The sequence below is a fragment of the Nelumbo nucifera genome, chromosome 7 (genome assembly GCF_055504915.1).
Source record: "Nelumbo nucifera cultivar China Antique chromosome 7, China Antique-T2T, whole genome shotgun sequence".
In the NCBI taxonomy this organism is placed as follows: domain Eukaryota; kingdom Viridiplantae; phylum Streptophyta; class Magnoliopsida; order Proteales; family Nelumbonaceae; genus Nelumbo; species Nelumbo nucifera.
This window is the reverse complement of record NC_142655.1, coordinates 8,394,048-8,412,360: the sequence shown is the minus strand read 5'-3', so window position 1 is coordinate 8,412,360 and position 18,313 is coordinate 8,394,048. Positions and strand designations below refer to the sequence as shown.

General features: G+C 37.0%; 1 protein-coding gene and 1 non-coding gene across 2 annotated transcripts; one reads left to right on the top strand and one right to left on the bottom strand.

Annotated features, from left to right (window-relative positions):
- The first annotated feature begins 1,052 nt into the window (after nt 1-1,052).
- TRNAR-ACG (transfer RNA arginine (anticodon ACG)) lies at nt 1,053-1,125 on the top strand. Its single transcript has one exon. It is a non-coding gene; the product is annotated as a tRNA-Arg (tRNA).
- Nucleotides 1,126-8,827: 7,702 nt separating this feature from the next.
- On the bottom strand, nt 8,828-11,105 carry LOC104613419 (cyclin-D4-1-like). Its single transcript, XM_010281223.3, has 6 exons — nt 10,594-11,105; nt 10,391-10,477; nt 10,183-10,284; nt 9,844-10,048; nt 9,602-9,738; nt 8,828-9,495 (listed from the first exon to the last, which is right to left on the bottom strand). The coding sequence occupies exons 1-6, from the start codon at nt 10,873-10,875 to the stop codon at nt 9,268-9,270; spliced, it is 1,041 nt and encodes a 346-aa protein (XP_010279525.1). The 5' UTR covers nt 10,876-11,105; the 3' UTR covers nt 8,828-9,267.
- Nucleotides 11,106-18,313: the final 7,208 nt, after the last annotated feature.

The following is an 18,313-nucleotide window of genomic DNA, read 5'->3' as shown; positions in this document are numbered from 1 at the left end:
GACGCATTCGTAGCTCCTTTTGCATTTATTTTTACCAGTAGCTATATTCAGATATTGTACCCCAAATGCCTAACTTCAGCTTGCCATTGACAGTAAAATAGTAAATGAATATTAAAGTTCAGCTAGTTGCAACCATCTCTCCAAACTGCTCCCCATTTTTGTTTACATTGCAGAAAGATGCAATTACAGGTGCTAGAATAAGGAAGCTCATCCTTAAAAGACATGTTTCTCAATTAGAAAAATCTATTTCAAACTTTTTGATTCAAGATAGAGGAGCTTATCTTTTTCCAGATATGGAATCATGTTTTTAATTCAATCACTATAGTTTCACCTCTCTCCTGTCTCCTGACATCCTTCTAAAGTTCTAATACCTAAAACTTTGACTTTCTCTCTTTCACCCATTGCTTTCCTTTCCAGAAAACTCTCTCTCTCTCTCTCCAGTCTCCCCCAAAAAAATCTGCGTTTTTTTTCCCCAGGAAATTCACTCCCAATCTCTAAACTCTATTTGCAGTTAAACTTCATATATTGATTTTAAATAGCTCAATCAATGCATTGAATAACAAAGATGCAATGAAATTGAAGGAGATTATCTCTTTATTTTTTAATCAGCCTGAGGTAATGGCACCATTGATGCACTTGGTCAATCTCTGTCTAGTCCATTTGAATGTAAGAAGATCCAACAGTGAAGCAAACATAAGAACCGACAGCAGTAAAACAGTTCTTGCATGATTTGCTAATCGAAATCAGATTCCTTCCAAACCTGTATTGGGCTTTACAATCTGAAACAAAACATGGTGCAGGAGGAATGGAACACCTTCGACGGTGCCTACAAGAAGAAATACTTTGATTGTTGTGTTAGTGGAAAGGATGAGATACACGAACCCTGATGATATCTCGGCGTTGCTTATGATGTTTTCCTTCTTGTCCGATGATGGAGATGTTTTTGATGGCCGCCGGAGGTGACTCTTGTTGCTTTAATGGAACACCTTCGACGGTGGCTGTTCAACTTCATTCGACTAGATATATGGTCTTCTTCACTAAATGAAAATAATGACTCCATGGCCCAATGGATAAGGCGCTGGTCTACGGAACCAGAGATTCTGGGTTCGATCCCCAGTGGAGTCGCTTTTCGCGATTTCTTTTTTCATTCTATTTTTAGGAAGTGTTGAAACGTTGGGCTGGGCTTAAGCCTTAAAGTCATTAGTAACTGTACTGGCGCTGTCGCTTGGTCAGGCGGTAAGAATGGACTTCAGATGGGGCCATTCCCAAATCTCTAAGGCGAAAATATATATCCCACATTGGTGCGGTTGACATGAGTCTGATCTCAATCTAAGCCCAATCTTAAAATTGGGCCTAACGCCTAAGCCCAAAGTCAAATCTGAACTATTTAATTTGAGCTCAAACTGCACTAGAATTTGGTGCATTCTAGTTGGATTTGGGTTCATGTTGGTCATTAAATTAACACTAAAAATTGATGATATAAATATGTGGGCTGAATCAATTCGTGCACAGATTGGCACAGCCCAAGTTGCACCCCTATAGGGGCCGGCTACTTAGATTCAAGCTTGGAAGGCTGGAAGCTGGAAAGGTTTTAGTTCATCAGTTGTTAGCCGAAAAGCAGGCACCCATGTGAGTTTTTTAAGTTTTTTCCTCAATTGCATGAAATTCATAGTGGAAGTTTGAAATTTCAACAACAGAATCAATTACACACATGGGCTGGGACCTGAAGGAAATTGGAGACATGGCTTGGTTCAAATAGTCTCTACGAGGACCTCCTATTGGACCGACAGTCTGGAGTCTGGTCAAGGCGCATCATCCTCATTCAGAATTCAGAATCAAAAATGCCTATAACCATCTGACTTGTACCACTCTTCAGAGACCCCCCCCCCCCCCCAACTCCTCCCTGATTTGAGATTGAAAAGAACTTTTTTTTTTCAATGGATTGGGTTGGGGTGGGCCGGGGAAGATAAGAAAATGCGAGAACCTGTCCCGACCCAAACCCTATAGGGTCTGTAAGTACCAGCCTACCAGGCCTACGGTTGCAATTTGGATGAATCTGACCTAACCCAACTCGAGTTTTTAAACAGATTAGGTCTGAGTTTTAGAGCTGTGGGCTGGGTTTAGGCTAGAAAACTCTAGTCTGGCCTAAATTTGGGTTGGTTTTGGGTTAAGTCTTGGGTAGCCTGAGCCTGGCCCAACCTGACTTGGGCCCGGCCCAATCCAAACCTGACTGAACAAATACATAAATATTCGTATTAAATTTATATAAAAATATCTTTTTAATAATTATATACATGAATATATGTATATATACATCAAATTCATTTTATAATATCTTTAATCAATTCTACTCTTAAATTGGGTCATAAAACCAAAGATGACTTTATAAAAATATATAATAATAAGTTTATTTCAAACCAAACGAATCCACCCAAATCCATTTATCCTGACCCAGCCGTACCCGAGCCCAAACCCAACCCAAATACTATTTGGTAAGGCTCAGTTTAGGCCTGGGGCCTGGGTTGAACTTCAACCGAATTAACTGCTTAGTAATTTGACAATAAACCTGCAACATCTCTCTCTCTCTCTGGTCTGTAAGCCACAAGAGTTGCTCGCCAATAACATCTTCCTTTTTTTATGCCCAAAGTATCTGTTTTTCTGGGCATGTCAACTTTCTCTTGGCAAATCTTCTTGGACTTCTCTTTCAATTCGTCATATAATCCTCTCTTGGCCTTCATTCTAGTGACACAGTAGGGCGTTCTACTCTTTGGTCGTTGGTTCACTTTACCATTGAAGCATAGGATTATTGTTGGTTTAAGCTTTCAGTTTAGTTTATTTATGTATGGACCTCTGAAGCATTATAGAGACTCCTATATTTAATTGACATAGGCGGTATGTTGCCAAGTTTCAACTTTACGCTTCCATTCTTGAATGCCAATAAATATTTGAAAAATAAATCCAAAAGGGTTCAATTGAGTGATTAAGGGTTAGAGTTTTAATGGCTGACAGAAATATTCTGATGCCTTCTTGTCTCTGTACACATAGCATTCAGTAGTACATTAAGAATATTTTATGTACATAAATGTTAAATTTACGAGGAGATGTTCTCAATATGCGGCTGGCATATTTTGGTATCAAATAAAATTCACTTTTAATCTCCATCTATCAATACTCAACTATAAAAATTTGACAAATGTTTCAATATCAATTGCCCATCTAATACAACCTTTCTCTTTTTTATGCGGGCAGTGAATCAATGGTATAAAGCAAGTCATACTGATGGAATTTTTATTAAAATTCAATTAAACCTAAAAAAAAAAATATGTAATTAAATATAAGTAAAAAGAAAGCAATCAAAAATTGAATAAAGATCAATAAGTGTAATAGATTAATGATGATGCATTAGAGATGATTAATCTGATGAGGGAACATATGCATTATAATTTATAACTCCACCCTTTTTTGAGACAAGCATTATAACTCCACTAATAACTAATTACATACCCCCGCCCCGGGCACAGTAGCTTTGCCTTTTTATAATATTAATATACCCCCACGGAGGCAATGTCCAATGTGGGTCCTCCTCTAACCTACCTTTAGAGCATCCATGATTTGGGTTAAATCTCACTAATTCCATCCATTATCATTGCAAAAAGGCAGAGAGAATTAAATCGACATAATGAGCATGGGTCCCACTTTTGCCCCCAAAATTTTCAATGAAGTTCCAACTTGATCCAAGCACCAACAGCCACCCAAAGCAAAATCCACGGTCTCCGCATTGATGTTAAGGTGGGCCCCCAGTAATAACACCATCTTTTAGCTCCGGCAAGAAGTACGAACGAACATGGTGTGGCTGGTGTTTCCCAAAGGTCAAATTACTTCACCCAAAAAACAACGTCGTTAGAGCCCAAAACCAGATGTATTTAGGCTGCTCATTGATTAGGAGTCGACCACGTGAAAAGTTGGGCTTGGGCCTGGCCCTCGGGCGTACGAATGAAGTGATGGGCTGGACAAGGAGTAGGGGAAGAAAGAGACAGAAAGAGGAAGGATTTAAACGTTGGAGCAATTGCAGTACAGCCCAATTGCCAACTATAATAAAACATTATCTTTTTCATTTATTTTATGGAGGTTTTAATTTTTACAGATCCAAATCCAATCGACCTTTGACGGTGAACCAATAAAAATTTGTGGGATGGACTGAACCATAAATCGAGCTTTGACCGGTCAAGTCATGGACGGCGGATCCACAATTTTAAATGTTATCAAGGCACGCATTCGAAGGGTTGAACCACACGACGCCAACAACTCTCATCGAAGCCTGAGGCTACTGCAACCCGACTAGTTAGATGGATGTAATTGTCGAACCCGATCCGGCCCGCCTCGAATACAGTACGTCTACTGTACCTATACTATATTCACATTTTACTATTTAGGGATGTCAACGGTAGGGTTAAAAACCGGTTTACCTTTAACCCTAATCCGATCACATTTTGGCTAAAGAAACAAAACCCTCGGGTCAAGATGGGTTTACAGTTAAACCCAACCAATTTCATCCAAGATGGTCTGTGTCCACACATTAAAGATAATTCAGATTAGTTGAACGCTTTAGCTGTTTAACGGGCTGTTGAATCAATTATGAGATTTTACGTTAGTATTAAATTTATGGGCTCCATATATTTAACACCGACAAAATTTTACCATTGATTCCACAACACGCTAAACAATTAAAGCATTCAACTAAACCTTATTCATTAAAGACATGGAGGGTTCTAGTTTCAGGGGTGAGAGTGCAAAGAAAATCATGTTGGAACAGTATTATCATGAACAGATACTCAATAGATTGGGTGTTGTTCAAGATAGGATGGGCCACTCTTGAATTGATTATTAATGAATTCTAAATAGAACTAGAATTGTACCCATTATTAATTGGGATATTGGGCTTGACCTGATAATACAACAGCTTCATAGTTGGAACTTCACTCTTGAAATATAACCTTAGACTGATTTGGAAGGAGTACAAATGCAAATATGTAGAGTATAAAATCTTATATTTTATGTTATTTTTCCAAACTGAGCCTTAATAAAAATGACAGTAAATAATGAGTTGTTTATACGTTGATAAACCAACTTTTTTTCAATCAAAATTACCTTATATATGTCTATAAAATCCACCCACTTAAATATAAAATATAACAAAAATATAAGGAGACCTTCACATATTATTAATTACAAAAAATCGGTTTGGGTCTTAATCTATTTGGAAGAGTAAAAAACCAGTCCCAACCCAATTATAATTTTGACACTAACCCAAACTCAGCCTAATACCATTTTTTAAAAAAAAAAACACTAGAAGATTAAGAACCTATAACTTATAGGGAGAATCTCCTCCAAGGGCCAAGGCATCCACAAAACAGGTGACTCTTGTTTGCTAACCAATTTGCTTCTCGCGAAGGATATGTCTATAATCAATCGTCAATTCGTTCGTTTGGCAGACATTGTAATTCGGCCTAATACTAAATTATGGTTGACTTGACCAGAAACCGACAGGGTCAGCTGGCAATTGGCATGGGCTTACCATTTAACCCTACCCACTGACATCCCTGTCAAGGAAAATGTGTGAGTGATTTGCACACCACCAATTCTTTATAAATGAAGTTATTCTTTAGCCTGTGTTTGGTTTGACAGAAAAATATGAGAGAAACAGAAACCTGACCGAAGCTTCTCAACAAATTTCACATTCTGTTTATTTCTCATTTTTCTATCAAACCAAACTCAGCCTAAAGACGTGCTTTTGTTTTAAACAATAATTAGAGATATCCTAAATCATTATTCTTTTTATTATTTTTCTTGTACAAAGGAAAATTGAATTAAATGATTTTCTTCATTTGTATTGTAGCAGTCGTAGGATTGTAGGAACCAGCTAAATTAAATTCTATCTCTATTATACTCAATGGACCCTATCCAATTGAGGTAGTTCCAATCCATGAGAAGGCCCATTTCACATCATTTCAGAACACAATGAGTGAATTCCAATAATTTTTAATAATTTAAATTGCAATCATCATTATGTTTCGCCCATACTTGAGTTGGGCCCCCAATAAGGAGGTTCCAGATATTGAAACGGATCTCACTACAGACATTAAGGCCAGCCACTCAGACACCTTGCATCATTCTAAATCATTTTAAAAATAATAGATTTTAATTTTCATGTCATCCATTCACATTTTTATCCACACTTAGGGTGGGCCAACTCCAACAATTGAGATAGGCCCACCCCACCTGATCTAACTTTCAGTTTAACGAATAATTATAAGCATTACACTAAAGATATACACCTATAGCTTTCTAAGAACAACAACGAATGGGTGTAATACAACAATACAACATTTTTCTTTTTTTTCTTGAAATTTCTATATCAGAAAAGAAAAGAATAAATTGGTTTTGTTTCAGAAAATAATACATCTTTTTGAAATCATCAAAATAATGGCTTTTAAAATAAAAACAGATTTTATAGTGTAGAGATAATATGATTTATAGAATATGAGATTAATTAGAAGGAAATATTTATTTGGAAACCAAGAATTCATGAACATGTATTTGTGTTTCAGTTTTTAAAACAAAAAACACATACATGACCAAAAATGTATTTTTTTTTATCAGATGGTTTTGATTTATTTTTAGAACTGGCAATAAGAAAAACGATGCATATTATATAATACCCCCAAAATAACTTTTAATTTTAGTGACATCCATTAAAATTATTAAATTGGTCGGGTGGGTCTGATCTGGGTCAGGATAGAAAAAGAGATTTGACAATCAAAATCTCATGAATTTTGATAAATACACCTGATTGGTTAACTATACTAGTCGATTAATCGCGAATTTTTTAGATATCATGTCCTTCCAATATTATAGTCAAACCCATTTTTTATTAGATGAGAAGCCAAATCCAGGGTTTGTATTGGGACAATCAGGTGTAACAAATAAGAGTCAATTATAATTAAATTAGTTTGATTCGGGTCTGTTGAGTCTGCCCGACCCATTGATAACCCTAATCAAGATATTGAAATGGGATTCACTCTTAATACTTAAGTGGGTCCTATTCCACTAAGTGAGAGTAGGCCACACCATGGAGAATATGATTCGAAAAAACATGGTAAGCAACCTGATCAAACAAAAGCAACTCCACACTGTCTAAATTCTAGAATCTCATCGTTCACTTTCTAAACCACAGAAATCCATTGACAAAGAGAAATTATTGACTCTATAATTGGCTTCTTTTATTTGAAAGGCGACATACCTATTTATAAAGTCAATATACCAACTTAAGAAGGTTAGTAAGAGATTCAACACTAAACAATTCAAACAAGAGAAATCACGTCACTAGTAAGTAATGCTGCCAGACTGTTGAACTGGTGATCAAGTTAACTTCCTGGGTCCTGGTTAAATGATGGATTCAATGGATCAAATATCCCAGTTCACAACCAAGTGATGGTGGCTTATTTGGTAGGCAGGTTTGGGGGTGGTGGATCTCAGACAATACACTGTGTTACATATGGATACTTTGAATTTGAATCTAGCAATCAGCAGCAACCTTCGTGATAGTTGGGAGCGGTTAGAACTTAGACGGTAAGTTGGTGGGTCCCACAGAAAAGAATGAATTCTGAGTGATTTATTTATCTGGGTAAGTAATACCCTCATGAGTCATGAGACCATGCTAAATTCTAATTTATGATAGGACAATATTATTTCTTCAATAATGACCGTATTATAGATAAAACGGTCATTATATAATCTTATATAAGAAATAAAAGAACACTGATAACTGCACTTACCCAAATAAATATTTATCAAGAAATACTTCGCCAGATAATTGGATGAATAATTTGCCAAAAAATTATCGAAACCTTACAGCTTGATGTGATGGGATGGGATGATAAAAGAAACAACAAAAAAATGGAAAGAATTTACAAAAACAAAAAGAAAAGCCTGAAAGTTCAAATTCACTCATTTCCATTTGCACAATTTAAATGAAACTTACCCACCCATCCGAGCATGGGTAAAGTTGTTGAGGATTAATGAATCACAATGCAGAGGCATTAGAACAAACTACCAAATTGGTTATAGGCAGTAGTACTGTGGAGCCTGGACGACTCAATGAGGACCGCCGACAGCATTTTTAGGTTATTGATTAATCTAATCAATAATCATTAAAAACCAAGCATATCTCCACCACCATTAGAACAAATATTCATTACAACCGCCACCTCCACCCTCCCAAAAAAAACTCAACAAATTAGATTATTGATTACTTAATGTAAAATTAACACAAATTTGTAAATCAATATATTTATAGCAGAACATCTAAATTAATATATAGTTAATAAATTGTTAAAAATTAATTGCCCCCTTATTAACCAAGTAAAAAAAAAAATTCTCTGCTGGTAATTTTTTTACTCGTTTTTTTGTAAAGAACTTTACTTCCTATTGTGGGTAAAATCACATTGAACCTGTAAAGAAGTGTAATTCAGTAATTGTCACACAGGTACTTCATTTCAGTTGGAAACCAGTGAAGCCCTAATAATTTTCCCATCAACTCCACCTTTTTTTTTTTGTTTTTTTCCAATTCGTACGTGTATATGTAGACCACGGTCAAATATAATATGACGAAATTACTTAATTACCCTTAGTCAAAATCAATAAAAATTGTAAAATGATCCCATGTTACGCCCCCATATATCCAAAATGAGCATGGCATCACATAATAACATCATCTCCATTCTTCTACTTCCATCTTCCCGGATCCACCAAGAAAAAAAACAACATAGAGATCAACCGCACATATAGAGAGCACACATATACATACATTCGTGCATGTGTATGTATATATGTACATCTAAAGTATGCTTTTCATTAATTAATTATAATTTATGTAGATTAATGTTTGATAGAAAAATAAATAAAAAAATGGAGACCAATCCGAGAAACCAAACCCACCAAAGTCTGGTCTCCATCCAAGACTACCTCGACTCCTGTCGCTCCTCTCTTTTTCTCTCTGTAAACCGTAACTTCTTTTTTTTTCCTTTTTGTTTCTTTTTCCTTGATTGAAAGTTGAAACTGCATAAGATCTCTCCTTTTAAGAGCTCCTTCATCCTTTCTTTTTCCTTCTTTTCTTCTGTATTTTTCGCTGCTTTTTATCTCTTCGAGAGTCCAATCTGTAAGAAACGCTCGGTCTCTCCCTAGCTGCTAGCTCATGTTTCACGTTCTTCATAGAGTTAACTTTCTTCTCTTCGTTCCCGACCCAGACTCAGCACCATTAATGACGACGAATAAAGAGGAGGAAGATGAACAGGTGGTGCTTGTTCTGTTGCTGCTCTCGTAGCTCAAGAGCGCAGCAGCATCAAGCACCCCGGCTGGGCTCATCGGCGGACTCTTGCCCACACCAATCGAAGTAATAATCTCCTGAACCAGCTCGTAACACTTGAACACACTCTCCTGCATTTCAACAATAAGTAAAACCATTAAAAAAAAATCCAGAAAGCAAGGAAATTTAACAGTCAAGATTCTGGGGGTTTTGTCTGTTTTTGTTTCTTTTGTTTACCTTATTTAGATGGGATGAAGAAAAAGAAGAACAAGAGTCGAATGCGCGTTCGAAATCGATGGTCTGGCTTTCTCCAACAACGGAGATTGCTACAGCTAATGCAATCTCTGATGGCCGGAACTCCAGGAATTCGACGCCTGCCCATTCAGTGAGAGCAATAGAAACAATATATGAAATCTGTCATTTTTAAGATCTTGAGATTGAATATGGAAGGGATAAAGAGAAATAGAGGCGTTAGAAACCTTTGGTGGTGATTAAAATCAGCTCTACGGAACGAAAAATCAGAGATTTGGGGTTTGGGTGTTCTGGGTCTTTGAGTTTGCACAAGAAATACTCAATGAAAGAAAGAGGCGTCACTGCGTTTGTTCTCCATTTAAGTACTGACAGCAACATAAGCTCCATTCTCTGAATCGTCCGAGCTTCGAATACCGGCTTCCCTTCAATCACCTGAAGATGGATTTAAACCGTTAAACCCATCTCAGAAGTCTGAAACGCATAAAGGAATGAACATGGCATGATGGTTTTGTTTTGCTCTCGTTTGGTTTCTGTTCATGATTTGGTGGAATGGGTTTTTGTTCTACCTGTAAATCTATGGGTTGGGGGCAATCAGTTTCCTCCATTTTTGCTGCCAAGGCCAAGCAAGCTACAGAAAGCAACGAGACCATCCATGCCTTTCCACCACGCTGGGGATGAAGAAAAAAAGAGACAAAAAATTACTGGATTGTGTTATCATTCACTCTAACAACATAAAAAAACTCCATTTTGTGAGTTGACGCTTTGATAGCTTACAGGAAGTTCGTACTGCGATAAGAACCGATCCAGATAATTGACAGATAAACAAGCAGTCAGTGGTTCAAAGTTGTAATGGCTATGGACCTTCAGAATAACAACAACAAATCGGATTAGAAAATCTACCCACCATTAAGAAGAAAAAGAATAGTAAAATCAAAAGCAGGAAAGACTGATACTTGGATCGATAATCCGAAACAAACCTTGTAAATCCAGTCAACAGAGTCATTACGAGCAGAAACATCGAGGTCTCCGGAATGAAGCCTGGTCAAGTAATCCTCCTTCGGTACCATTTCTTCTTCTTTCTGAAGGAGCAACAAAACTCTAGTGTCATCGACGGCCGAGTCATCGAAGGAGAATAGCTGTTCCTGCTGGTCCATCCCGCAAGGCTCACTTGCGACTTCATCGACCTCATCGTTGCCCACGATGAGTCTGCGATCTTCGGCGCAAAGAAGGCTCGAGAAGCAGTCCATGGTCAAAGGCATGGAAACCCTCTTCGTCTTAGAACGGTTTCTTAGTCCTTCAAGAATCCGCCATTAAAGCTCTTACAGACTGCAGAGCTTTACAAGAAAACGTAGCAGTAGCAGCAGGCCAGTAGCAGCAACAGAAGACAGAGAGAGAGTGTGTGTGTGTGTGTTGTATACCTGTATATGTGAGAAGGGCAAAGCCCAAGTTTCGGGGCGAAAAGAGGAATTGTCTAAGAGGTGGCGCCCTAATTAAAGCTTGCTTTCGGGGACTTTTATTAAGGAAAAGCAATTAACTTAATTGTTTTATTTCAAAAGTAATTTAAATTTAACGAGAAATGTTAATGTGATGCCACGTGGCCATAAAATTTCTCTCAGATTTAAGTTAGTTACGTGGCAGCCACCTGAGGGTAGATATGCATCCTTTCTAGATGTGGGGTTTATCATTTTATTAAAACCCACTAACAAATATGTTATTTGGTTATGATTTCATTATTTCAAAAGTTGAATCTTCACAGTCTTATCAGCAATAGTCAAGAAATTGGACGGCTAGAGTTAATCATCACTTAAAAAGTTAATAAATCTCTTTTTTGCCTTTAATTGGCGTAATAGATTACTTGATTAGCAAGGACTTTTGGGCTGTGGGTCATCTCAGCATATCGAGTGGTTCAGATTCTGTCACATGTGCTGTATGAATGCTGCAGCTTATCACTCCTGCTGATAGTACATGTGGCCCCACAAAAGCACTGACATGTGCTTGCATTTGGCCCAAATAGAATCTTGGAACCCTAGAAGGGTTGGTCCGTTGAGTGTTGACTGAAACAAGGATTCAAAGAGAAGAGAATCCCTGGGGCTTATTTGGGTGAACCTTTTTTTGGTTTTATTGGAAAAGCTTTTTTAAGAAGTGCTTTTGTGCCGCAGATGACAAAGAGAAAAGAAAGAAAAAGAGCTTAAGAGCCATTGCCCATTGATGGTCCTGGCTATCCAGGGTCTTGAGAGTTGAGACTGGAAATTCAACCTAAGAGAAAAAGAAAATTTTGACTTCCAACAGTAATGACTAATGAGATATCAAATAAATTTAAGTACTTTTATATAGAAAAGAAGCTCCTTTTCAACTTTTTTTACAACGTAAACATAAGTTGCTTTTTTTTATGAAAAATAAATTTCTTTGATTTGTAAAAGTTAATAAAAAAACTTCAATATTACCCAATTGGCCAATTCATTGATGCTTTACTGGGTAGATTTTTCTTTTTACTGCATAAAGATCAAAAGCTCTGTCCAGAAGCTCTTCCAAGAAATTGCTTGGTTAATAATATAATTAATTTGTCCAAATTTATTTCTACCAAACCAATTTCTATTCAACTCCTAGTAAAGGTAAACCTCCATTAGTTTTTCCATATTTATTGGTCAAGAAGTGGTTAGCTATTACAAACTCTAATAAGTATAAAAAGTAACTTCAAAGCAAAAGATTATCCAAGACTTCTTTGATTGATTGAGGAATAAATTAAAGACACAGATGAAAAACTGGGAAATCAATTCAAGAGAACTTAGGCCTGACTAGTGACCACCATCAAGTTGATTAATCTTTTATTTAGCAAATAAGTAAACAAAAAAAAAAAAAAAAACAGTGGAATAGATCGTTTGCTTGTGTGAATGGTAGTCCCTTTTGTACTACTACTATTCTGTTCTTTAAATACCTAACTACCAAAGTTATTTTGAAAGGTTTCTCTAATGAATGTGTGTGAGAGAGAGAGGGAGATCAAATAATCCTGAGCAGTGGACCCTTTGGATTAGATGAAAGAAACCCTCTTCCCCTAAGGCAAAGGCAGCAAGAGTCAATATGTCCTTCACCCATGTCATTAATGGTTCTGTGACTTATGACAAGCTATGCTTGTTTGGCATGTGGATAACCTACCTAACGGAGATGTTGTGTCGGACATGGAGATTTAGAAACAGCATCTTGGTCATTCAGTCAATGGGTTAAGTGGACATACAGAGCCAAACAGAACCGGCCCTATTGTACGGGGTTTGGTTCTGCATTCTGTCCCAATTATAGTTGGGGTTAGGTCCGGTCTTCGTTGTTCTCAACTGATTAAGACCCCAGCTGATTATATGTTACAACAAAGATATCCCAACTCTGATACCTGCCTTTCGTAGTGCTAACCCAGCAACAAAGATACGCCAAAAGTGTCAAGTGGAGTGCTCCCATTCACCATAAAATTAAGGCTCAGTTTGTCAAATTAGGGGGTGGGTATTAGTCAATGTGAATAGTTTTGTTTTCACAAACAAAAATTACTGCCACATCAGCAAAAGTATATTGTCTTTGCTGACATGGCACTTGTTTTTGGTTTTTGAAAACACCCACTTAATTAGAGTTTAGAGGTTAAAAGTACTGCTATCAATTATGTTTGGGTGCTATAAGGTCAGACCCCACAGTCCCAACTCCCAACTAATCGTTGGGTTGGTTCTGGGCTTGTTATCACCAATGTTTTTAAAAATTATCCGTAACTAGAACCGCTTTGGCCACTTGTTTTTGGGTTGATGGTTCGACCGTCCAGTCTGAATGGATAGCTCATTCCGACAAAAATTTAAAAAAAATAATTAAAATAAAAAATGGCCAAAACAAGTTGAATGGGTTGATGATTCGACCACCCGAGTCAACAGGTCATTAACCAATTCAATGGTTTTTGGTCAGGGATCAGGTTTGGGGTAAAATAAAACCGGATGCCAGGACGGTTCCTGGGTTGAACAGTTCGACCATCCAAATTAACAACAGTTCGAAAACCATGATACAGGACCTATACGATCTGGTTTGGAACTGGTTCTGCTATTTTTTCATCGGTTCAGGACCAGATCTACCCTGATCCGGAACAGATACAACTCATTAACAGTAGTACTACATCTAGGCTTAGGTTCACTGTGGTAGTCGGTCTCCTGAAAACTGGACCAGGCTATACTATTAAATATTGAAGATGGGTCTATTTCACTGCTTCATTCTTTTTAGAAAGACAGGACTGTGGTGGGAGTGATGCTCTGTGGTTTTGGAATCAAGTGCTCTGTAATTTGTTTTTTTTTTTCAGTCTATGGCCCTGTCATCAAAATCTATATATGTAAATAATCAACAAAAAATCTTCTTCTTGTATTCCTTACTTTGAATAAAACCCTATTACAATAACCTAATTAAAGATAACAAATTAAGAAAAAAAAACATATTTTCATTTGTTCTATTATTTCTTCCCAAATAATGACTTTTCTATACCCTATTTCTCTATGAACTCTACCATCTGTTGCCACTGAAGATCCATTTCTCCATAAGTTTGTGAATTCTATCTCCACCATATTTATTGTTTTGAAGTATGATGGGTGAGACCATTCACAAACCATGAAAAACTGAAAAGGGTTCATCAAGGTAGAATCATTTTCTTGTTGAAGATGCCAGCTAAGAATCTAAAATATTAAGTAGTGATGCAATGATGCACAAAGAAATTATCAGACTTGATGGATTTCATGGACACTATAATTAATCTCTCTATATTATTTTAATCAGATGGGTGTTATTTTAAAGGCTTGTTTCTTATTTGGTTCATCTTTTATCTAACAATGAGGTTTTATTTATGAAGACAGAAGAAAAGATAAAGAGTAAAACCCTATATCTGACCTATAATGTAGATTAGGGGACCATAGAAAAATCACTAAGAATATAAAAAATAAGCTAAAATATTAATAGCTATACACAGGTATACAATTCCATCAGCCATGTAGTTTGCACAGATCTAGGGGTCCATCTTTAAAAATTCTTCAGTCAATATGGCAAAGATTTAGCTTGTTTGTGTGAATAGGCCCTGGTTTGTGAGGGCTCTCATGTTGCTGCTTTTGGTTTTGTGAGATGGGACACACCCAAAAGCCTGTAAGCCCAAACTGACTATTTCTCAGTGACACAGCTCCTCCTTGAAACTTCAATCAGTGGCTTTTTCAGAACAGCTAGCATTGCTCAGAGAAACTGAACCAAAGCTCAAGCCCTCCCAAATGGGTCCTAGAAGTGGAAGGATCGTCCTAGAATCCTTGGAATTTGATAGCATCCGATGCTTTACTACACAGAGTCACCTTCCTCCATGAATCCATCTCTGCAACAGTTTGAGCACCTGAGTAAATCAATAAGACTGTCTCCATTTTCTCCTCCAAAAGTGGACCAGTGGTGTTCTGTAATTCCCACTAGGAAATAAAGAAATAGTTTACTACAACATGCCAACTTCTTAAGACAAAACCTACTGAAGTTGGAAACTCAGAACTGTATTTTAAGCTGGTTCATTAATGGTGGGCTCAATCTTTTGATGGCTATTCACGACAAGTATGAGGTTCATGAACGTTTTCTTCCAAACCCAAGCTTTATAGTACCAATATGCTCTGAAACAATGTTTTGAATTTTGAACTACTGAGGCTGTCTGTGCCTGGTTTCAGACTCTCAGTGGTTCGACTGAGTTGTGTGACTGGGTCAGCACTCAGCCGCGGGCTAGTCACTCGATCGGTATCTGGCGTAGACTAAAGTCCATGTGTGTCAAATCAGACTAAAGTTTGTTCTCTAAATATGCCTTATTAATAAAATTTAGGTCCAATCACAGGTTGACACATCACCCAAAACTTAAATTTCATTCTGATTTTATAAAATCCCAATGAACAAGAATTGTTGGATGACAAAGCTGGCTCACATAAGTTACTCTCCTCCTTCGAAGAGGGATATACGTGGGGCCTGATCTTTCACATCTAAGGTTCTAATTTGCCACGTGGTCATCACTTTGGCCCATGAGGACATCCAATTTCTTTTGACCATTATTCAACCTTGACGTCATCGTGACGTCGTAATTATTTCATTTATGAAAGAAAATATTTAGGAAATATCGATCAATCCTTTATTTAACATGAAATAAAAGAAAATATAACAAAACAAGCGAATAAATTAGTATTTTTTTTGTTAATACGAAAATAAATTAACTTGAGCACAATGTGGTGAAGGCAACAACGGCTATCAGAGTGAACTGATTCATTTTCTACTGAGCATAGTTTGCATCTGTCTCTAAGATTCTCTTTTTGGATTTAAGGGATAGTCTCTCAAGAAATCGCTCAGCCTAAAAGCTTAAATTGTTAGATGTGGTTATTGAATAATTTTTAACGCCCATCTATATGAAATTTTAATAGTTTTTATTTTATATGTCCTACGTGAAATCTTATTGGGCTTGAAGGATGAACAAGGACAGGACAGGTCCATCCATACTCTGATATCATCTCAAGAAACCGCTTAACTAAGAAACTTAAACTGTTAGATGAAGTTCCTGAATAGGTTTTTATTCTTTTAACATAACCATTGGATTCCCCTCAACTTAGAAATAAATGGTTCCTTAATTGAAAAGGTTTGAATCTAATTACCAAGATTGAAACCCAGTAAGGTGAATCAACTGATAATTTCCATATAAGTATAATGGCCCTGGCAAAATCTAATGGTTAAAACCTCCTATTTTTCTGTTTTTTTTTTTTCTGAAAGAAAGGTTCCATAACTCCATTCCAACACTAAATACCCAGTTGTCTCGACCCTCTAAGGAGTGTAGAAACCTTTAGAAACAGCTCGGTCTCTCCTAGTCTATACTAGGAGGCCATCATAGCCTGAGCCAACTACGAGCATTACCTTTGGAAACACTATCCAATGATATTAATGCTGACTCATTCAAGGCCTATCAAGGCAAAAAGAAGCCATGGAGAAATCATTGAGAACCCAGTTGAAAAACTAGCTGGTTTTTGAGAGCCGTTATCAAGGCTGAACCATAAACGTTTACAGAAGAAGTTACCCTTTTCCAGTAAATTAAACTAGACGACAGACAATGGCAATACGAAAGGAACTGCCTTTGGCCTTTGGGTCTGGAATTTGCGCTCTGGGGCTTCTCCTAACTTGCCACGTGATGAATAGTTGGATGATCAGGACCCATAGTTGGACTGGTCTCACCCACATCATGAGTAAAAGCTTGATCAAAAGCTTTCAACCATCTGGTCCATGAATCACCCAACAGAAATTGCCAAGGGTTATATAGAATATTCTCCACCCTTTAAATATCCTTTTCTTTTTGCTAAGCACACCGTCCAATAACCCATTAACCTGCAATAAAAGAGTAAGTATTTCAACTTTCAACCCTACCCCATCTCCTTTGTCCATCTTCAAACTTTCAAATCCCAATGAACCTCTAATAAAAGATAGAATACTCTTTCTTTCCACCCTCTTTTGTCGATCTTCGAACTTTGAAATCCCAATAATACTCTTGCTTTTCCATTCTCTCTCTCTCTACAGTACTCCACTCCTCTTGTCAAATGAGGTTTGGGTTGATGTAGTTCTGATTGCTTCCATTAGGTTAAAACATGATTGTGGACCATTCTGTGGCATCATCATGTAACTATCACGCTGAAGCCTCAGCTTTGCAGGTGACGAAGAGCCTATGAGTCAGTACAGGAGTAATTAACTGGGTGATTAAACAACAGTTGGCTCAAGTATCTTCCCTATTGATGATAGTCTTGTGTCATCTTTTAGCTCATCAGTTTAAATAATTTGGTGCATTTCATTGAAACTCTAACTTACTTCCAAACTAAGCATGAAATAGCCCAGATTGTATCCTCATGGGATCACTAAATAAATGTATTTGTCAAGCAAGCAATAAACACTTGTCCAGGCAGTCAATATGGTCTATTTCTTTACCAAAATACAAAAGAAAGAAGCAGGATCTATTTGATTATTGATTAACTATGATATCCAAAAGTTTTCTCTATCTTCTTTAATTTCTAACCCGCCACCACCACCACCACCCACAAAATATAATCCAGCATGTGAACTTCATTAAAGAATGAAGCTCTGTTCAAAGTTCAAACAGGATCCAGTTTCTTCACACAATTAAATAATGAATAATGGCCTCTATTAATTTAGTTTTGTTTTAGCAAATAAAGAATGTACCCATCCACACTTTGTTCCTTGTTCTTTTTTCTTCCCTTGACTGATTTTCTTTTCTTTGAGAAAATTTGACTGATTTATTAAGTGATAATTTTTCTTATTTCAAAAATACCTTCACATTTCTTGACTGATTTATTAACTTTATATGCATGTGCACACAAGTATATATTAGTGAACGTGCCCTTATGCTAGTTCATTGAAAAGAACAAAGTTGGAAACTTAAAAGTTGTATTTTAAGTTGGTTTTTAGCCCAGTTAACCTCCATGATTGGATCCATGAAAATGGTGGGCTCAATCGCCAGATGGGGGGGACACCAAGGCAAGTTATGGGGCCCATGAATGTTCCTTTGGTCTTATGTCCTTAGACCCAGGCTTTTATAGTACAAATATGCTCTAAAGCAATGCTTTGAGAGCTGGGCCCCTACTCTATTGAACTGCTGAGGCTGGCAGTGTCTGGTCCGAGTGGTTCTACTATTAT

Bases quoted from the DNA above. Each gene is read 5' to 3' on its own strand.
- LOC104613419 (XM_010281223.3), bottom strand. From the start codon at position 10,875: ATGCCTTTGACCATGGACTGCTTCTCGAGCCTTCTTTGCGCCGAAGAT. The intron at 9,739-9,843 runs GTTTCTAACGCC...CTGAATGGGCAG, and splicing joins GATTTTAATCACCACCAAAG to GCGTCGAATTCCTGGAGTTC. The intron at 9,496-9,601 runs GTAAACAAAAGA...GTTGAAATGCAG, and splicing joins CTTCATCCCATCTAAATAAG to GAGAGTGTGTTCAAGTGTTA.